The sequence below is a fragment of the Ammodytes marinus genome (genome assembly GCF_949987685.1).
Source record: "Ammodytes marinus genome assembly, chromosome: 7".
NCBI classification, from domain to species: domain Eukaryota; kingdom Metazoa; phylum Chordata; class Actinopteri; order Uranoscopiformes; family Ammodytidae; genus Ammodytes; species Ammodytes marinus.
Window position 1 is genome coordinate 23,577,999 of NC_137211.1, and position 22,947 is coordinate 23,600,945.

At 40.0% G+C, this 22,947-nt stretch overlaps 1 protein-coding gene across 1 annotated transcript; it reads left to right on the top strand.

The window, feature by feature from the left end:
• Window positions 1-5,764: 5,764 nt before the first annotated feature.
• Window positions 5,765-21,638, top strand: dennd2da (DENN/MADD domain containing 2Da). The gene is made up of 14 exons (XM_080031836.1): window positions 5,765-6,309; window positions 10,112-10,162; window positions 10,506-10,598; window positions 13,745-13,920; window positions 14,051-14,163; window positions 14,248-14,317; window positions 14,408-14,485; window positions 16,407-16,547; window positions 18,507-18,655; window positions 19,698-19,872; window positions 19,979-20,029; window positions 20,133-20,214; window positions 20,311-20,556; window positions 21,293-21,638. The coding sequence occupies exons 1-14, from the start codon at window positions 6,246-6,248 to the stop codon at window positions 21,358-21,360; spliced, it is 1,557 nt and encodes a 518-aa protein (XP_079887962.1). The 5' UTR covers window positions 5,765-6,245; the 3' UTR covers window positions 21,361-21,638.
• Window positions 21,639-22,947: the final 1,309 nt, after the last annotated feature.

The window sequence follows — 22,947 nt, forward strand, 5'->3', positions numbered from 1 at the left end:
ACTATAGCCGCTATGGAGCCATCTGTTCTTTGAAGTGAATGATAAGCCAGAGGAAAGGCAAGAGTGCACAGGAATAAAAGCAGCCCAGTGGCCACTATTACCAGAGGCATAAGACACATGTGTATGTGTGTGAGAAGTACAAACCTTGAGTCGAAACGTGATTAGCCTAGCTTAGCATGAAGTCTGAAGTGGTGGGGTGAACTGTCTAACAACACCTCTAAAGTATCTTTATCATTGTTTGTTTAATCCTTCAACAAAAGATATGGGAAGGTCAATTTGTGATTAAGGGGGGAGCTACATACTGGAGCTATTTATTGGCAACAGCTGGACTGTGTGACTGTGTGCAGTGTGTTGTTGTCACAGTGAGGTTGAAAGGTTTGACGTCACCAGAACCAAAACTTGGCAACCAGTTCCAAAGCTGGAGATGACACACGGAAGTGCTAGATGGATGGATGCACTGTTTGTCAAGAACCATATCTAACAGATCAGTGCCTCTAAAACCACAAACTGTCATTTTAAGAATTGAAAAAAATATGTGTCAATTCTTGATACGTTTCCTCACGCACCAAGTAAAGTAATAACTAACAAGAGAATAGAGCTTGTGGAAGTGACTGTGTACATTCCTAACTATTGGGGACATGATCAGCGATATTTCATCCATCTGAGTTCATGAATTGGATTCAGAAGATTCAGTTTTGATTTTCAGCCAGTTATTTTATTTTATTTATTTTCATCTCCACATAAGATAAGCAGTGACTGTGGTGCTGCTTTGTACTGCATCAGTCTTTTTTCTTCTGGTCTTCCTGGTAAACAACTTTGACTTAATAATAGGTGGCGCTGGGGCGCCCTTAGCTCAGTTGGTAGGGCGTCCCCCTCATGGACCTCGGCCAGCAGTGGACTCGGGTTCGATTCCAGCCCGCGGTCGTTCTCTGCATGTCACTCCCCTCTCTGCCCCATTTCAACTCTGTCTCTACACTATCTATAAAGCATAAAAATGCCAAAAAAAATATCTTTAAAAAAATAAATAATAGGTGGCGCTCTTTGCTTGGTTTTTCCCTTCACTGCTCGTGCTCACTACACAACAGCTCTTTAATTTACCCAAAACAAACAAGAAACATAAAACTCATCACTTCCTGTACCAGAGGATTTTTTCCCAAGAAAGATCAATGAATGAAAAGCAGATGTTAAAGCTTCCAGGAACTAAAATGTGGAAATTCCACCAATGACCAAAGCAGACAACAATCGATGTTTTTACTCCTTTAACAAACTTATATTGCAAATACTTTATGTAACTGTATGCTCCACTAACCCTGCTGTGATGCATTCCACTTGAACACTGATGGTTTATATTGCTGGGGGAGTTTTCCCATAGGGCACCGTCATGTCCTGTCATTCTGGTGGGCTATAAATAGTGGCCGTGTCTTCCCATGCACAGCCAATAAAGCTCATATACAGCGCCAGCAGAATGAGCCTTCAGTTGAGTATTTAGGGTCAATAGCCAAAACTAACGATAGAAGCTACAGTGATGACCCAAAACAGCAACAGTGTAAGTAGTAACAAAGGAATGGTATTCATAAAAACTGATAGTATACTGGTGCCATTGGCTTGCTCTAGACATAGATTTTGTCACCTGGCCAAACTGGCCCCTAGATGTCTACTGCCATTTGACTTAATCATGTTATCTCCAAAATGGGTCAAATAACACATAACTCCATCCAGGAAAAGTCCGGTGGCTGGAAGCTATATCTCAATAGTACTGGCTACTTTCAGCTGCGATAGTTATAGTATATCTCATATTATATAGACCTTCCTCTTAAAATATTCTGTCAGATTCAATCGTTTCATCTCTAGTAGTGGCTTTTTTATGATGGGAGGCAAAGAAGTGAGGTGATGTTATTGAAGAGCTACAGTCCACTCAGGGAAACCCCCTGATTGATTCTCTTTTCCTACCAACAGTAAATGTCGATTTATTTTCAATCTTGTGTATAAAGTGGAAGTGAAAAAAAAAGTTAAGGTTTATAATTTAAAAAAATGTCTGGGAAAATCCCTCTATTAGTTAAGACACTTTGGAGCTAAAGTGAAACTTCTGACCCAACGGTAGCACTAGGACTAAGTGAAGGGTCAGAAGGGTCACCAACACTAATAACATGAATGACATGAATATCCATTACACAGGCCTGCCTTAACCTGCCACTAGGCCCCGGGGCTGAGAGGTTTCGTAGGCCCCCCGGGCGGCGGTCTTAAAATACAGATGTGTAAAAGCCATGTTTGTCTACACCACACTATCTCTATTGATGAAATACAAAAGACTTAAGGTAACATGTAAACACACATGGTTGGTTACAGTGTTTTTCCAAGTAATTGAGGAGTCTGCGGTGGGGACCCTGGCCCTTCTAGGGAGGTCCGGGGGCATGCCCCCCCCCCCCCCCTGTAAGAAAAATGTTAACCTTTTAAAGTAAAATGCATCAATCTGGTGAGGCTAAATCAACTGTGTCCTATGTGAGCTATTTAGAACAATTTTCTTGAATAATTTGGAGACAAAGAAATACCAAAAATCAGAAACTAAAATATAAAGATTTAAGAAATCCAGTCAGTCAGCCTTCCAATTTTTTTTTAAATAATCCCTTATCCCAAAGCTACTTCTCTCTTTGAGTTCTTTGTTTTGTTTTTATTGGCTCAACTCAATTATAGGCCCCTGATCTTCGTAGGCCCTGGGGCTTCAGCCCAGGTAAGCCCGTGCATTAAGGCGGCCCTGCCATTACAGCATTCATAGTCAGTAGCTGGTTAAATACTAAAAGAATTACTGAATAACAGTATATATTGTGCTTGCAAGAAAGAACATAAGACTGTTGTATTTCATTTAGATGTGTTTTTGATCCCTTTTTCTCTCAGAATGTGGAGCAGCCTCTGCCAAGAAACTCGAGGAGGAGTTTCAGCTTCTCATCTCTGCGTGTTAAAAGTGAGACAGTGAGATGATACAATACATATTCATAGTGATGTAAAACTTCTTCACTAAATTAAAGGGCAATACCCAGGTTGTATTCACTGCTTTGAATTGTTTTGCAGAAAGGCACAGCAGCCATGAAGAGGGTGGATTTACCCGGCGGAGAGGGTTGCTGTCTTTTTCATCAGTACGAGAAGCATCGAGAAAGGGTAAAAAGATTATGTTTTCATTATTCCTCTTGATATTCAACCTAACAGAGTAAAAGCAAGAATCACAGATAACCACATGTCAGATCATTTGTTACCTTATGAAGAACAAGTGTCATATAGCATTTAATTGAAATCGTACTCTGGTCCCTTTTCATTTTTAAACATATAGAGTCAGTCCCAGATGAAGGTGGACCCTCACAGCTGTGCAGCACTCAGGACCAAGTGAATAAGACAGGTATGTATGAGGGTAACATGAGTATTAAAGGTGAAGTGTGTAATAAATGTGTATTTTGGCAAAATTCTAGATTACCATGCTCCGTCTCTACCCCTCCCGTTTGGAGAATTTACAGAAGCTTCGGTGGCCTTCAAGGAAAAGAAGAATATTTTAACTAAAGATGGCACCATCCACCACTGCCTTAAGTTTCTACAATATCAATGGATGAGGCGAAGATGTATTTCGTTTTTTATCCTATTAGTCTTCCAACAGTTTGTCTGTTCTGTGCTACTGTATAAACTTGGTGGCACCGGTGCAACATGGCGGTGATACATGGCGGTGCAACATGGTGGGTTGCGCCGCTTCTGTGTAGATATTAAAACGCTCATTCTTAGGTAATAAAATAAACAACAACTTTGATTTTTCAAGCGATTTTACACCAAAATATACTTTTAAATATTATATTCCAGCTCTACCAAGTCTCTTCTGAAAAACGGCTAATCCATTAACACACTGCACCTTTAAGTGGACATGGCAAAGAACAGTGTACTTTCAGGCAGAGCTCTACAGTCACGCTTGAATGAGCCGTTATGCATATGGCTGTATAGTTCCTGCTTCAAAGTCACTGGCTCATTCAACCATCTGCTGGGCCAACACCTGACTAGGGTCCAATCATGTACAGGGGTAGAGTGTGTAGCTGTTATAACCTGACACCTCTCACTAACAAGGTGTGTTCAGACAGAATGGAAAAAGTCATTTAGACGCAGTGTGACATAGACAATGGAAAGACACAAGGTGAACAATCGGCTTTGTGCTCTTTGAAAACACACCTGTATTCTGCGGAGACACTGATGCAATGCGGTTGCAGATCCTTCTGCCACTCCACCCTCATTCTTACGTGCTTAGATAATTGGTATTGTTAATCAAACCAAGATCTAATGTTCATTAGCACAATATCCAATGCTGCTTCAAATCTTTGAGAGTTCCTTGCCAGACCTATCTGTATCATCATTTAAAATGAACAATCAATCCCCAATGGAACTCAAATGTATTTGAAAAATACCCTCTACACTTCCGAATTGTGATGCTGGTTTGCCTGTTCCTCAGAAGTCTGTTTAGCCTTCTCCACGAAATGAGGAAACAAATGAATAAATGTGCATGCAATGTTCCTCCTGGTAAATGTTCACTGACAATGTATTTCAATTGTTTCCCAAAACAAAGTTACTAATGGCAACTAAAGAATTACGTTGACAATAATTGATAAGCAACATTTGATTAAAGGGTGGGAAAGATAGTGGTGTTGGTTAAATATTTAAAAAGTCAACAGTGACTTGACGTGCGAGACACAATTCATTTTCTCTGTCAATATAATAAGAGCCAAGTTCTTTCCCTGAGTGTTTTAGATGTCTAAGCCACTGGTGGGACACACAGTGTGGACTGGACTCCACCTTGACACAACTTATGTGAGGTGAAGAATGCAACACAGTGAACATAATCCAGGAAGATATGGAATGAAATATTAATTCCTTTCAATCTTTCTTTCAAAAAATTCTTTCAGTTCTCTGGTTAAATGTATAAAGGTCATTCACTGTGACATCTTCAAGACTTATCAAATAAATCCAATCGGGTTTTCATATGTCCCTAATATGTAGCCTACAGTATGTATTGGTAAAATCAACCTTTTTATTAATATTTCTATATTTAAAATTGTAAATATATAAACTCAATACTATGAGACACATGAGAAATCACCCACTGTTTTTCCTTCAACTAAATTTGTCATGGATTATTGAAGGGGCACCAATTTCACATGTCAAGGTCACTTTACTGGTCATGAGAAGTAATATTAAGCCTGGAACTCACTTATATAATGTCTTATCTAGCTCTGGGAGAGTTAAACATGTAGCCTAGGCCTATATAGTCTATCATAAATAGGCCTACAGTAGCCTATACTGTGTTTTATTAATGGAGGTTTTAAATCAAGTGATTTTGAAGGTGTATACCCGTAAAAGTTCAGACCAGATCCCTTCTGTATATGGTTGAAATAGAAAGTCAGTTGTGAAATAGGATATTGTTATCAGATGAGCTCAACGTTGTAAGGCTATAAGCCTACTTGACAGATGTGAACTTTGTTTTCCGAAACATCTGGTAAACCAACAGATTTTTTTTAACAAGCTACGAAACTACAACTTCCAGAAATAGCAACCTGTCTTCCAAGCGGAGGCAAAGTATTTAAAATAAAAAAGTGTGATTCAGCTCCCTGACATTAAAACAGGTTCCTGGGAAGATAGGTAGTAAGAGTGTGAGTCACTGGCTGCTGTTGCCTCAGGGTGACAGCTGGAATAACTCATGAACTAGTAGGCTACATTATCTTTAGTGTCTGTTGTTGTCGGACTGTTGAACTTCTTTCTTTCAGTTGCAAACTATCAGAGCGGGAGTAGTGCTGTCCTATGGCATGTTGAGCCTGCTGTGTGTGGCTGGTGGAGCGTAGACATACACGTGCTTATTGGTGGCGTTTCTGACGTCTATGTCTGTCTTTTGATTGTTTCAAACTCAATTGTGAGACTGAGTATTCGGTTTGCGGGTGGAAGGAAATACCCATGGGAAATACCTTACGAGCCGTTTTTCCGCGCTGGCCCTGAACACAGCACCAGTGAGGACCGCTTGGGCACGCTCTCAGTCCCAGGACCAGAGGCAACATAACAGTTTCAACTAACTACACGAAGAGAAGCACGCGGACCCGGGGCAGTGAGCGCGAGCCAGGAGGATGCGATGTATAAGTGCGGGAATGGAGACGACCATATAGTGCTTAAAGAGTTTGCTGAGAAAGACAGCTGAGAGAGGACAAGTGACACTGAGTTTGTGGAGTTAAGCAGCGATGAGTGACACTATACCGAGAAGGAGAAATGGGCCCGGATTGACGAACCCCATGAACAGATGGAGTGAGTAGGCTACACGACACAGCACCACACAGCCGAGGGGATTCACCAATGTCCTATCCCAATTAGGCTACTCAGTCGTAGGCTACTTTGGAACAATTGGACTGTGTAAAATAGGCGAATGTGTTAAACTTGGTAAAACGTATTATGTTAGGCTACTGTTGTGGAGCGAAGTTTTTATTTATTTACCGTAAAACACGTAGCACACCTGTCGGAGCGAGCCGCCTTAACCTGCCTCGTGAGCAGGTTGTAACCGCTAATATCCGGTTTTAAAGCACTGAGCATTCACCCACTTCATGTAAGGAAAAGCTAGACTTTAAAATGTTTACGTTATGGAGAGACCCCCAACTGAATTTCTGTTGTGGATACACTGAAACAAAAAGTCCAGCATGGGGAAATTAATGTGAAGGTCGGGTGGACGTGATTTGTTTTGTAGTGCTGCAAGGTGGTAAACCTAGACTATACCTCAATCTTCAAGGGCGGTAGCATTGATTTATTTATTATTGTGTGCAGTTTTGTAAGATGTTTCCTTTCGGGACAGGTGGGCATTGGAACTTAAATGGATGTTTCAACGACTTTTGGCTGCACTCTATATGGTTCAACATGTTGCCTGAATAGTAGAATCTTTATCATACTAGGCTACATAATGGATTACATTGTAGAATATGATGACTTGAAGCCTGAGGAGATTAAATGACCATTAGGTTACTACATAAACTTGGTTTGGAACACTGGTTCATCTGTTAATTAATATCTTACAACCTTTCAGATTGGAAATAGAACACCTTTTCTCTAACCCCTGGTGGCTTTGAGCGGAATGTGGCAGTTGACACGGGAAAAAAAATTAGGATGTAAAAGAACATTGGATGGGCCTATAACACGACAAAACGATAAACAGATAGGTGGTTTATCTGAAGTAAATAGGTTGCAGATAGGTCTATATTGAATAAACACATGAAATAGTAGTTTATACCTGAAAAAAATGGTGCCATTCGCTTTCCTATAGAAATTACAGTGTGTTCCTGTTGAAACATGTTCAGGAGGAGCCTCAGGGCAATAGGCTGTTAAACAGGACTGTTATTTACACCCACACATCATCACAGCTGAATGGCAGTAGCACAATCAGTAAGAAGAACTCTTGAGAAAAAGCTTGCTCTGACTCTGACATCTACATCAATAATAACAAATCACAATACAACCCAAGATAGATTTATTGCGGTTTATTTGTTGGTGTTTCTCTGCGTGCAAAGTTGTTCCCCGTCAAGATGTTTGGCGGGGAAACACTGTGATCATCATTAGAACAGTACAAACACCTTGCGTTTCAGTTGTTGTAAACACTCAGTTGAATTAATTTTTCATGTTCTATGACTATGCACTTACTGGGCTTCTGTAATGCATGAGTCTTAAAGGATAATTAATGTGAGATTACGTTTGACAGCAAACCAAACATTGCAGTGACAACGACAATCCTACAAGAATGCAGCTTTAGCAAAAGTGTTACCAGTTTTGACTTCAAACGAGCCACTTGGGATGAGCGCTCCAGTTTCTGTCGGGGGACCTTTCTTCAAGACCATTCAAGATTCAAGACGTTTATTTGTCATATGCACAACAATTACAACAGCCGTCATTGGCAATTAAATTCTTAGGCCTCAGGCTCCTCTCAACAATGCAAAAGGGAAAAAGAAAAAACACAAGTCAAGAGAGCACTACCTGAGCTGAGACACAAATAAACACAACAGCACAGTGCAGATAAAAGTCTAGAGATAAGGTGCATTAATATAAAGTACCACCATAGTTCAGCACATAGATTCATTATGGCCTTCTTCCTTTGCTAAGGACACATGTTTAACTCATACTTGCTCCCACTGTGCTAATCTGTGTGTGTTGCTTTTTATAGTAAACTGGTTGAACTGCAATATCTTGTGTCAAGACAATTATAAATAGGCTTTTGCACATGTGCAGTATCATATTTCATATTTTGTCAGTGTTTTTCCCCAGTAAGAGGTAGACAGGCTCTCTGTTTGTGACTCATGTGAAGGGTCTGGAGAAGACTGAATTGCATGCATGCATAAGAGACATTTTTGGAATTTTTCAAATATCATTTTTTATTGCCTTGAGGAGAAAAAAATATCCCAACATCCACCTTCTGTATGAAGTTGGGTGCCAAATGTTCCTAAAAACAGGGCCCATAGAACAAAAACTTAAAACTTACAGTATAGTTCAGCATTGTGGGAAAACTGCACAATCGCATACTTGCTGAGAGTTAAGATGACAAGACAGAAAGCAGTCACTTCCTGAAACATCTCCGGTTCGATTGTTGCTCGGGAACTTTGTTGCAGGTTCATCCTCCTCTCTGGCTGTCTGTTCACATTTCCTGCCTGCATCTGAAATATAGTCTTCCAATTAAAGGCATAATAACAAGAATAGTAAAAGGTTAGCAAAACGTCATAGAAAAAGTCGCAGAGAGGTTTGACATCAAAACAAGTTTCGGTCATGGATTGGCTGCATCCACTGGTTTGTGATGTAGGAATACATTTCTGTTAATGTAGTAAAAGTATTTTTGGTATAAATTGCATGTTAAAACTGATAGTCAGTACAAGTGTATTACCACCACTTTATTGTTACAACATTTGTAACAATAAAGTGTGGACAGAATACAGGCCTACAGATGTTTTTGGTGTAAACATTGGTTTGACTTTCATTTGAACTGTGGGGCATCTCCAAACTTGTTTTATTTCATTTGCAACCTGAGAGTAATAGCCTAAATCAAGAACTTTTCAATTTGAAATTTTCAATTCGAATATTTGTATGTTTCCCTATGCTGTGACATTTTCACTCGGAGGCTGTTTTTTCCCACATGGCCTGAATGCAGCACAACAAGAGTGAAAATTCTTTCAAAGTCTGAAGTAAACAAATGATTCAGCAGACTGTTACTGCTTACGTATACGCAGAGGATTAATGGGGTAGACCTGTGTTGCGAAACCATTTTTGTTAGACGGCGGGTGGTTGTAGCCTAAGTGATGGTAGCTCTAGTATATTTTAATTGCTAATCCAAATAGACGAACATGCACACTTTAGGGAGGTTGACCGTAATAACACTGTTTGGTATAGAGCAGGTTCAAGTGTGTCTGACACAAGTTACCATGGAAACGTGACCTCCCACCCTGGTCCTTGTCCTGGTCGAGCAGGTTTTCAGGCTTGGCTTCACTTGGTCAATGTGCCAGACTGAGACACAGGGCTCTGTTCACAGGTTCCTGCCAAGTAGTCGCTCAAAGCACATGTGACATTTAGCACAGTTTATTGTAGCACATGCTCTTCAGTTATTTCTGACGTAAAGTTCAAAATTCAGACATTCGTCAATTTCAAGTGTCCGTGCAACATTTCAGACCACATATGCTTTCCCTTCAAACATTTGTTATAGGGTAAAAAGTACATTTGACCCTGGCTACAGCCTGGCTACCGTAGGGGTTAAACTACTGTCTCTCCATTTACTGCCATTTTAATTGTAAAGTAAATAAAACCAAAGAACAGACATAAAGAAATATTTTCATTAAAGAGTATATCCGTCACATGGGCACCTTTTTATGTCACTTGCACAACCCAAATAGCAATATCCAACTGATGGAGAACTTTAGTTCCTGCCTGGGATATGCCCATTAACTGTTTTGATGATTTTATTTCCTCAAACACCCCACTTTAGTTGCAATTACCATTGGTGATGTAGGTAACAGTCATTAGCAAACATTGCTTGTAGGGGAAGAGGATGTCTCAGTTCATTTACCCAACTTTTCTGTGTGTTGTCTAGGTGCGCAACCTAAAGGTCACTTCATCTCCGATGTCACTACTAGGAAACACAGTAAGTACAGTAGCTGGCTATTTACTTTATACTTTTCTTTTTAGGACTTTCTTTAATAATGTAATCTTGGATTGTTGAAAAATGTTTCATCATTGGATTTCTTGATTTTATATCCAACCAGTCTTAAAAGAAATAGTCCAACACAATTTATTTTTGCCATATCATCCACCTCTCAATGTTGAATCAGCATGCTCAGAGTGAATGTTGGTGTACATGTGTGTGCAGACGTCTTATCAGCCAGAACACTACCAACCCTCGAGTGGGTCAGCCTACAGACTAGCAGGTGAAGCTGACGTGTGAAGGTTTCAGTATTGAGCAGCTGTTGGTTTTGTTTCTCCAACAGGCATCACCTCAGGTGAAGATGAAGGTGTACGACCAGGGGCCCTCAAGAGGTTCAGTGCCATGTGGTCTTCCTTGCGCAGAGGCCACAGAGATAGTGAGTAATACATGACATCACAACATCAAAGAGAAATGATTCTGTGGTACTGCAACTGCAAGTACTTCCTCCTTCTCTCTAGTCAGGTGGAAAGTGGCCCAGTCAAATTTGGTGATGCATATAGAAATATATTTCCTCCTTTGGATTTATAGTCTACTTATAAGCAAGAAAACACTTAGAAAACCAAGCAGAATGTGCACTGTGAGGTTTAAACTTTTAAAAAGCTGCGTCTTGTTTCTAGGACAACATCTTGACAACTATCGCTGTCTTCTATATAAATTTTTTACACTTAATATGATAAGTCGTATCAAACGGATAATCCAAAAGTATTCTATTTGTGATAGGGTGTAGAGGTGCTGCAGGAACATGTGATGATTAACATTACCTCTGCGCGTCCCTCAAACCTTTACAGCATAGGAAGTTTAATGACTTTTTTGTTCCGTCTAGTCTAATTCAAACTGTGAGCCGTGGCAGAGTTGTAGAGGGAGAGATGTGAGACAAAGGCTCTGTGTGAGGTGAAAGGGACAGGTGCATGCTGCTGTGCTAAACACAACAGGAAGATAGGTTTTGTTTGGTTGCAGATTTGCGCGCTCACTGACTGGCTGGAGCCGCAGCTCTGACACAGTGACTCTCATTTGTTTAACATATTCTCAGGTTCATGTGTGAATTGCACTAATTCAGCATTATTCAACTCATTTTCTGAAGGGGTCTTAGAGTGTGACACTTAAAGGACAATTCTTGTTTTTTTTAAATTATTTATATTGTATTACACATAAATGTGGCTATTGTGGCTCTGTAGTTTGTGCTAGCATTTTACTTGCAACCACTGATATTTAGTTTTATGAATAATTTCAGACACTTATCAGTGAGTCTGACCCAAAGTAAACACAGAAAGTGGGCGCCTGAAATGGCCATTAAGTCTATCTGCATGATGATGATGCAACACCCAAGTTTCACAAAACTATTTCTTACTGCAGTATTTATTTATTTATTTATTTATTTATTTATTTATTTATTTATTTATTTTACTTAGAGGTGGGCATAGATTAATTTTTTTAATCTAGATTAATCTAGATTAATTTTGGAATTAATCTAGATTAATCTAGATTAAAATGTCTCATTTGAATTCAATCATAATATGTGTGTGCTCCCTAAATAATGACTCAAAGTAAGTCTTTGAGAACGTGTTTCTCAAGCCAGGTGGCGCATCAGACCAGGGGCTCATCTCCTGTGCAGGTGCACACCTAATGCATCAAGTTAACTTGCGTGCAGAAAGAGGATGTCACGGAACTCATGTCCGTTAGCTTTTCAATATAAGACTGTCAAAATAAAAGTCCCGTAAAACAATCGTTATTTTGGGGATTAACTTCTCCGCGTGAGAAATTTGAGTTGTAGGCTAGCGTGTGAGAGTGTGAGCTGGTTGATATGAGTGTGTCTCACAGCCAAAAGGGTGAGACTTGGCAGCTCTGTCAGTTGTCAAACAAAGCGGACGGATGTGGTCTCTATAGCAACGAGATCAGCTGAGCTATCACTGATAAAAAAAAATATTGTTTCCATAATGATTTCCATAGCCTTAAGCCATAGGCTAGCCTACATGTTGTGTAATTCAGTGATTTTCAACCTTTAATGAGTCGAGGCTATGCATTGGCTTTGGCGATTTCCCTTGCCTCTTTTTTTTCTCTCCACACAAAGCTCTCCCATTGCACACACGCATGCCCCGGCCGCTTCCGAGAGCACAGACTGTTAGAACTCCTACAGTAAACCAATTCCGCATTGCACAAGGTGCAAACAACCTTGGTCTTGTCGAGGTTTCCATTGGGAAGCTTCTTAAAAATACATTTTCCCTGAAGCAAACCCGGCGGCTTCCTAGCTGCATCCATGTCAGCACGTTACGTTTGATGTGGTAGGCTACACAGGTGCGAAGTCGGACTCGTTCTGACTCGTGCAATACAGTGCAATTCGGCCAGGTATATATCCGCGCTAAAATAAGAGGAACAAGAGATTAACGGCGATATTTTTTTTATCGCCGATAAGAGTCTGGCGTTAACGCAGCACGTTAACGCCGTTATCGGCCCACCACTAATTTTACTACATTCTGCTGTGGATTTTGTGTTTCTGGTAACTGGCGTTCAAACAACAGTTTGACATCTGGATTGTAACGGATCTGATTTATAAAACACAGAGAGACACCAGAGAACACAAATGTCCCTTTCAGTGTGGCAACAACCCCAATAACTGTGTTAAACAATGTCAAGCCAGGTCAGTCTGTTATTCCAGTTTTTACTTAAACTACTAAGAGTATAAGCTGCCAACTTCACAGATCACTTCAAGTCACTTCGGACAAACAGCTTTATTTTTGTCTGTGCCAAAACCCCACACCCCTCTGTGAAGCAAATCAAGCGTAATGATCATCAAACTACACACATGCCAACCTTGAAGTATGCATGTGAGTGCAGTGGGGGCTTCACCCTCAGGCCGAGAGCACACAGGGACACAAGGCTGCCAACCCCAGAACTGACAATTGGTTGCTGGGGTGCTTTTATTCGAGACAAAAAGAGAGGAATGCTGTAGAGAATACATGAGCAGCCTGGCAGCCTGTGAAGGAGACAGACTCAAGCCAGGCTGCTGCTAAGTAATGGACTCTGAACAGAGCAGTAAAGGGCAAACACCAGTAGAAATGGGTTGGCAGAGGTGCCAGTGCCAATGTCTGTAGGCAAACATTTGTTGCAGACACTGTAAATAAATAAGTCTATCAGTAAAATGACTGATTTTATCCAAAAAGAGGATAAAAATAACTCATAAACATAAGTTAAGTTAAATATTGCAAAATACAAATTAATTATAATATTAACTTGCAGCAATTGGTTTATTACTTAACCATACACACTCACTGTAACACATGGAGACACTGAACTGTACAGTACATACTGTATAACACTACATTCATACAAATAAAAGCAATTGAGCACCCTATTAAATATTCTAGTCTAGTGATAGTAAAGTCACATTTTATGTAAGATTTTGAGAGCCCGTGCAGCCTTCAGGTTTTAAAGGCGTCAGGGACCAAGTATTGATCCAATGAGGCCTGTAAACCTGTCCATCTCTATCCCAATGGTAACCCTTCATCCTGGTGTGTTTCTGTGTAGGAGGCAAAGACCCTGATCCTGCAGAGCTGCTGGACCCGGAGCCAGCAAGCAATACGTCCAGGCAGCAGCGCTGCGTCAGTGGTCAGTACTTCTTTGAGTATCTGGTGGTGGTCAGCCTCAAGAAGACCAAGGACGGCAACACCTACGAACCACAGATCACCTATCAGTTTCCCAAGGTCAGTTTGGTTTTGGCACGCCACTGTATACTCAGCAGGTCAGATTAAATAAAAGTCAGAGTCAAAGCTGTGTAACTACTAACTACAATAAAACAGCATTGAAATATAACTTTTTACTAAATACTTTCAGAAAGATGGGATGGCAAGATTTCAAAAGGAGGAGGAGGAGAAGACGCTGAAGGCCATCACACTCTTTTGTTTCCCAGAAGGCATCAACTGGGCTCCTTTGACAGAATACCACAGGTACAACTATTCCCCTAGCCTTGGCTCAGTCTATTGCACACCCGATTATATCCCTTGTTCTCAACTCTCCTTGTCTGTTTCCAGTGAGACCTTCTCCTTTGTTCTGACGGAGATTGACGGCAGCAGAAGAAATGGATACTGCAGGAGGTTACTGGTAAGTCTTTTGCTGAACGTGGCTTCCTCATTTAGAACTGAATTTCTAAGGTCTATTAAATATCTTCTATCTTCACCCTTTAATCTACAGCCTGGAGGGAAAGGGGCTCGACCACCCGAGGCTTACTGCATCATCAGCTCTGTGGCATGTTTCGGCCTCTTCTCCAAGGTGAGTTCAACCTTTCACTGACTTTCAGCTTATTTCTTCATGTGACTAAACTTGGCTGTTCTCTCTTGGATTTTTACCATTTCAAACTGTCGAAATATGAATTTGTAACCAAGGTGCTCATCTCACCCAGAGATACAGTGTGCTGAGGCTTCATTGCTGTAACCTGACCGCTGCCTGTGTGTGAGTGTGACACCTTGAGGATGACATTTATTGATAATATTTTATTGAGACAAAATGTTGTTCGGCTTGAACCATTGCAAGAGCCAGAAAGCAAACATTAACACAGTGAAGCTGCTTGGCAAGCTTCCAGTTAGCAGCAGCTGCAGTAGCTTGAGTTGGAAAGGAGAAGTGTTTAGAGAAAAATAAAGATGCTAAATGGATGAATAATATTTTTTTTGTTTGCTCTTGAGTGTTATTCAGAGTATGTTATGAATCAGATAGTTTAGTTAAAACCTGCAAACACACATTATGAAGAGTTTGATTGATGCCGGCCAGTCAAACTAAGATCTGTAATGGATACTGAGACTTTTTGTTTGTTTGTTTGTTATTGTTTTTTTGTTATCCAAAAGTTTTAAAAAATGTCAACGCCAGTTTCTTTTCAACAATGAATCGATGTTCAAAATGATATGATACAATATATTGGTTTAATTAGTTGGCTGCTTTTTGTAGTTTTGTGCGATTGTAAAGTGACCATATTCAGAGGAACTTGACATTTGGGACCTGTGACCTGAATGTGATGGATAGAGATAGATAGAGAGACAGTGAGAAAAACAATAAATACCACTGACATTGATTGATTAATATGTATTTGTATAGTAAGAGGAGCTCTGTGATGACTTCTATTGACGGAACAATAAGTATATTAAGGGCGTCTTTCCTGTTCCACAATAATGACTAGACACACCTGTATCAGGTGGTTTGCTGTTGGTTTAGTGACATGTGTCACTTGATTATCTGTCTGAATAAAGGCTGTACAGTAGCAACCAGTGAGGACACTTTAGACAACCATTATAAAGTTCACATGCAACAATTGAAACCAACATGGTTAATTGTATGTTATAGGCTGATTCCAATATGTTTTTAACTAATTTGATTTTGAGAAACTGTAATATAGGATTCAGCTTTTCCCCACCATACCCTTATTTCTTGCAGTGTGGATTAGGGTTTGAAACGGCACCCAGAACCCAGAAAATAATATTTACAGATGAAATAATTGAACGGTTCTTTGAATAAATAATGTCCTGGCAACCGTCCTGCTCCAAACAAGCCAAACTTTGAGTTACAACAGCGACACACTGAACAGAAAGCTGTTGAGTATTTGTTGACAGTAAAAGAAGCATGTGTTTCACTGAAAAGACATCTTACATACAGTACATCTCTGTAATTTATGCTTTGGATTATTGTAAATTTGCACTGCACTACCTTAAAAGTTGAGAAAAAAATGCACTTATCCAGAATGATGTTGCATCGTGTATAACTTAAATACTTTCTCAATGTTAACATGCACTCCAGGATACTTATTTCATCAGTACAGCAACAGACTCACCTCTTTCTCACTACACTGCTGCAGTTTTATTTCCTTTTTCTGATTGGTCAATACAACTGGACCTGCAGGGGGTGTTTCATATTAGAAGCCTACCAGCAGTGTCTTCAGCTGGTTAAGTAATGAACTGATTATGTTGCTGTACTGATGGACTGTGTGGTCCGGAGATTGATTTGTTGAATTTCTAAAAAGGGTTACATTGCTCCAGCACAACATAGAGACTTCACTGGCTATATGTTTTACAATACATTTGAAAGAGACAGGCTCTTTACCTTTTTTTCTAAGGCTTGAGAATCTATAAAGAATGTGTTAAGTAAGTTATGTTATTATTCATGTGTACTGTCCCATGTGTCATGTATGTATCCTGTGTGTGTGCAGATATTTGACGAGGTGGAAAAGCGGCGGCAGATCTCCATGGCCATGATCTACCCATTCATGCAGAAGCTTCGGGAGGCTTCATTCCCAGCTCCAGGGAACACAGTAGAGATTAAGAGCTTCATTCCTGAGTCAGGCACTGAGGTCAGACCAAACCCCTGGGTGTCTCTCTCTCTCTCTCTCTCTCTCTCTCTCTCTCTCTCTCTCTGTCTCTCTCTCTCTCTCTCTCTCTCTCTCTCTCTCTCTCTCTCTCTCTCTCTGTCTGTCTGTCTGCTCACAAGAGTCCACCTAAAGTTTGATATGATTATCACAGATACTTCTCTTTGCAGACACACACAGTAATCTTTTTTCTGGACTTGGTGTCAGCTTATCGTGAAGCCTGATGAATGATTCAGAGTTATTCAGACTGTTACATAAGCTGCACGTTCCTCAGCGGAGAGAACACAATGTACAGCGTCGTGCATCCCCATCTGCTTTAGTCAACACAATTACATATAATATATTTAAAGGGACAGTTCACTCTTGTTTGGCATCCAACTCAGTCATTTCAATCAGAGGAAGGGCTTTTATTTGTTGCTGGTTGTATGACAACATCACAAAGTTATCTGCTGAAATCTACATGCCTGGTATGAAGGGCAAGCAATCAGGTGATCAGACAAGCTGGAAACAAACCGCCAGTCAGATAAACTTCTTTGGAAGAGCGTTGCAAACATACGTCACAGTTTACCAACCGGTTTAAATCCCAAATAAAAATGATTTTGATAATCTGTCTGAACTTTTGGCTTGTTTCCAGCCTGTCTAATGTGTTTCTTGGCCCGTCGGAGCTATTTTTAGCAATGTCAGTGGTTCTGCCACATTTGGTTACTTTGATGCTATCATAAGTGATACAACTCATGGCCAGTACACAGGGTACCTGCACGTCTTGAAATCTTTAGTCAGCCGACCAGAGAGTGAAATCTTGTCTTAGTAGTAATATGTTTTTGGATGTTATTGCAGGCTTTCAGGAGATATTACACACCTTTAAACTGAGAGGGGGGTTATCGTGAAAGTGGATTGTACTGCATGAGGCTGTTAGATCCTTTTTGTGGAAACGTGTGGTTTTCAGCCATAACTTAAATGAACACTTTTTATTGTTCAGTCTATCCATCATGCCGCCTAAACCTGATCATACTTTCATACTTTCTTTCAAAAGTCTTAAATTGAACTTAGTGAACCTTGCTACTGAAATATTACCCCGATTGTACTAAACCATATAACCATAGTTTTCTGAAGATCTGAAAAGTGTGGCTTTCTGAAGATAGGATATGTGTACACTATGTCAGAGGTTTCATGCCGCTTAAATGATGAGTGCAGGTGGGATCTCCCTCCACAGAAATATGAAAAGATCTAGATTTCCAGTCAGAGGACTGGGACTTAAGCCGAGCTGAATTAAGGAAATATGACTATATTGAGTCACACAGACAAAGAGGAGGCTATTGGTCTTAAGACAGCCTCTTTGTTAAGTTCCAAAGCCAGAACGTCAGAACTGATAAACATGACTTCAGAGGCATTCGTGTCACTTCTCTCACATTCTTCTATTTCTCTGCAAAACAAAATATAGTAAACAGGCTCAAATATTTTTTTGAAAACACACCCACACACAGAGCATGGGTCTGGTGTAACCCAGTGACTTTATATAGTAAGATCCTCTGTGTGGGTGTGTTCGTGTGGAGATGTGTCTGAACCTGTCCTGCCTTACCCAATATTTACATAAGGGCAGAAACCAAACACTTCTGACTTAAGGTCACATACCAAGTTAGAACAGATCACCTTCAACTCAAGTATTCACTGGTCATTGTTTCAGTGAATGTAGCACACACACACAGTTCTCTGACAATGGAGAGACTCATTCATGATGGCTGCAAGGTCTCAGTTCTAAATATGTCAAATAATATAAGAGGAAGAATTAACACCTGAATAGCACTAGTGTAAACCCACATCTCCCCCCTTTCTTTGAACAAGCCTTTAGTGGTTACTATCAGACATATGAAATTCAGTTAAGTGATGCCATGCTATTACCACCATTGGGTTGACGTATTTATGCCATTGATGACTCTCCTGTAGATCATCAGTCTGACCCGACCGCTGGATTCCTGGCTGGAACACGTGAACTTTGCCACGCTCTTCAGCTGTCTGACTGACGAGGAGGTGCTAGTGGTGTTTGCAGCCGCCGTCCTGGAGAGACGCATCGTTTTCATTGCAGATGAACTGGGGTATTACGCTCTCCCAAGTACACTAGTATTCACACATTAAATACACCAAGAAGACAACGGTGAAGGAGCAGTCTAATGTGTTCTGGCCCGATACAAGTGACAAAGATCATTTAAATGTACATCAGCGACGTTACAGCACACGTTCAATATTCTTCAAGCAGGGAAGAAAGGAAAAGAAAGAAGCATGTAAATACTGTATGTATACATGAGAGAATTCCTTTCTTTTTTTCTTTTTTATATGACTGTTAACAGAATATTTATTTCTCTTTTGGACCGTTGGTTGTCCAAAACATTTTAAAAGTCACTTTGGGATACAATATTATCACTTAAGACTAAAATCAATGATCTAATAATCACAACATCATTTTACAGCAGATTCTAAACGTCTGCAGCTCATTTGTTTTCGATGAGCTGATGTACTAGTACCTGTGTTAATTTACACTGCGCACCATATTATACTTACTTTTTTGTTTAAACAATAGAAAATATTAGCTGATGGAAACCGAGCATTCTATTTCCTCGTTCAGACTGTGCAGTGACCTAAACATACAAGAAATACTAGTTTTGCTCCCTTTCCGAGTGAGCTTCTAATTTGACAAACTCACCAGGTGTTCATTTCAGTTAATGGTGGTAACCTTTCTTCAATCAAAGAAATTGCATAATGGAAGGATTTGTATTAAATTTAGAAAGAGATTGTTGGTGATTCTGACATGACTGTTGTATGGATGGAGTTAATGCTATTACGTGTATATTAAATTGAATTAACCATGTGATTTGTCACAGTTGTCAGACACTTTAATAGCTGCTATTATTCCAAACTTGTCCATTATTTAAATACTGTCTTTTATCTGAGGTTTCCCATTATATTTCGTCACTTCACAAAGACTAGAGTTTTGGCGTAAAGGTCAATGGAATTGAATGAACTTTGAACTATGTTGCAGCCCAACTCTAGTGAACAAATACGAGGAACTGAAACGATGTAAACCTGGACCTGTGTGTTTAGCATCAGTTCTGATGTGGTCTCTCTCTTGTCTCTCTACAGCACCTTATCCCAAATCATTCACGCGGTAACAGCCCTCCTTTACCCCTTCACCTGGCAGCACACCTTTATCTCCATCGTTCCTGAGATCCTCATTGACGTAGTGATGGCGCCCACTCCCTACCTGCTGGGAGTCCAGAAACGCCTGCTGGACCAGATCACTGACCAGACTGAAGATGTGAGTTATCCTGGAAAAGGAAACCAAACATATTCAAAAGCACTTCTTTGCCTCATTTGTATAAATGCAGCAGCCACCTTACTCTGCCGTTCTTGCTCTAACACAGCTGCTGGTGGTCGACTTGTCTGATGATAAAAAAGAGACCTTCATCGCTTCAGTAAGTGTTTCATCAACACAAATGTTTGATTAGATAATCTTTTGGTTAGCAGTTAGCGACCAGTTTTTTTTCCAAGTTAACACATTTGTGTGAAATCTTCCAGATTGGTGATGAAAGCTCAATTCTGCCCCCGAAGCTCCAAGCTGAAATACTAGAGGCACTAAGTAACAAACAAAAAGCATCAAGTGAGTACACTGCAGCCACAGAACAACACAATTTGAAACGTTAAAAAACAGAAATGTACTTCAATCATCGCACATGTCTTGTGTTCTTTCCTACAGCGGTGGAGGAGCTGAACCGGGTGGTGTCCGAGGCCTTCCTGCTCTTCTTTGTGAAAACCGTCGGCCACTACGCCTCGTATGTGAAACGCGGCCGTGCTGGAGAACAGGGCGTGTTTGAAAAGAGACGATTCTACAAGGCCATCGAGTCCAAGACCACTCGGCACTATGTCAAGAAGTTCATGCAGACGCAGATGTTTGACATGTACATCCAGGAGGTGGAGCAGCAACAGCCCGGACCACAGCAAGGTGAGCAGGACTGCCAACACACAGCACATATAATCAGTCTGATATAATATGATATCATTCAGGTCCTTCGTCCAGATATCTCTGGCTCCGCACAGCCTCACTGCATTTCTAAGAGCTCTGTTTTTTTTTTTAGATTTTAAATATTAAAACATCAACCGGATTATTTAATAACTCCAGATTATGTAGTATGTTCACACAGGACATATACTCAAAGCAGTCGGTGCGCATACCAATGACAACCAATGTCTAGGAAAAGTACATGTGTTTTTCTTTTGTGACAGGTCATTTTCTACCTAGATAAAGAGGATTGTTTAAATACAGTGGTTAAAGAATCTTGTTCACAATATCTAGTGAGTATAGAAACCCTGTCATTACTCTCTGGTGGGCCCTCTTTGTTGCGGTGACTCTTTTCTGAATTACCTCAGACAAGCAGTGTCTGTGCCTGTACTGTCTTGTTACTCATCAGCCGACCACGCCCACAACCACAATCTGCCTTAAGCTAATGTTGGCACACCATTATTTCCATCCTTACCTCAGGCTTGATGAAAGCTCTGCAGTTTTAGAGTCTCTACACGCCTTTAAGATCAGCTTTCACTCATTTATCTTAAATTTATTATCAAAGGTTACTGCTCTTTGTTAGCCTCCAACGCTGGGATGTATTTTGTTTTGTTGACAACACTTTTGTTTTGCTATCTCCAGTGCACTAACAATTTCCCCCCTGTCCTTTGTCCCGCAGGAATATTTTACAAAAAGATCCTTGAATACCGAGAGAAGCTGAAAAAGGACAAGGCAAAGAAACACTAGCTCTGAGTGTGGGACTCTGGGTGTGTATATATAGGAGTAGTAAATAGGAAAATATGTGAACGTTGCACTGTGTGTTTGATGTCCTGTGTCAGTTTTAATAACAATAATTGTGTAACAATGTGTGAATTACTGTATGGCTATGTTGCTGCTACTCTGTGAAACACTGGTACAATGTACAAGACTTCAGTTCCAGGTGTTGGTTCTCAGCCTGTGGCCGCAGTTTGTCGCCGACGAGCAGGAGAATCATTTCAAATAAAGACTAGTTTTTTTTTTAAGTCCATGCACCTACAGCCTCTGATTTGTACACAACCTGGCCCCAATGGCTGGAAGCATGTTGTTGTTTGTTGGTTTCTGTCCACTTCTTTCTCAAAATATGTATGAATTCTAACAGGGTATTTAGTGCCAAATACTGATACAAACAAAAAAAGTTAAGTTTAATTTAAGATGCCTCTGTGTGTGCTCAATTAACTTGTTTATGTGTTGTAAATAGTGTCTTGTGTACAGTGACCTCTGCTGGTCTAAGTTTGCTGTGGTATTTTGATGGAAGAAGGAATGTACAATAACCTACTGCCTCTTCTTCCAAAGACATGGTGAACACCACTGCTTTTCACAGAAAGCTCTGACAAATAAATCGTCTTACTCTGCGGTGGCTTTCCATTGAACCTGAACATGTCGTTCTGTGGAACTGAGGCTGAATGATGATTTTTGCTGTTTGATAGAATTTGAGACAAGTGACATATTGAGCTGATGTGATCCCCGCATTCACCTCTATAACTCTCCACAGTCAACCAAAATGACAATGTCGGCCATAAAGTGCAGCATACAAGATTTCATAAACCAGGAAGAGCATTTTTATTTTGGCGGCCTAAAAATAGTTACATTTAAAGTCATAAGGCCTATAAATACTGGGGCTCAGCTTATGGAACACCTCCATGTGTAAGATTTGATTGGTTTAATACAAACTCATAAACTTGCTAAAACCCCAGAATCATAGGAAATATGTACACTAAAAAATGTAAAACACCAAGGAAATGAATTTGGAATTGATATAGAAAAGGCAACTCATTAAAAGCAACATTAAAAAAAACACAACAAACTGAAAAAGGAAGGTAAAGTATTTACTGTTTCTCATCAATGACTCTTTATATGTTTTGTTTTGCTATATTATGTTAGTGACTTTTGCTATGGACCGATTGACACACAATTTCAAATAGGCCTCAGACTTCTGAAATTTAAAATTACTAAGTACCTAAACTTAATTACTCCGATCAATGGATCTGTTCAATAATATTGTACACCAATTCAAAAAGTGAGAGTAAGGGAAAATATCACATAGGCATTGTGTGTGGCATCAATGCTCATTTCAAAATAATGTTGAAACTTTTAGAAGTTGGGGAACTAACAGGAAGTAACAATCAGCAGATAATTGAACCCAGCAATATAACAATAGGCCTACAATTTTCTTCATTTCATGGAAAAGCATTCAGCAGGTCCTGATTTAAAAAGAAATACGGTAATAAGCAGACACAAAGAAGTTAAATTTATGAAATTAGATGGATAAAGTGTGAATATTTGATTTATAATATC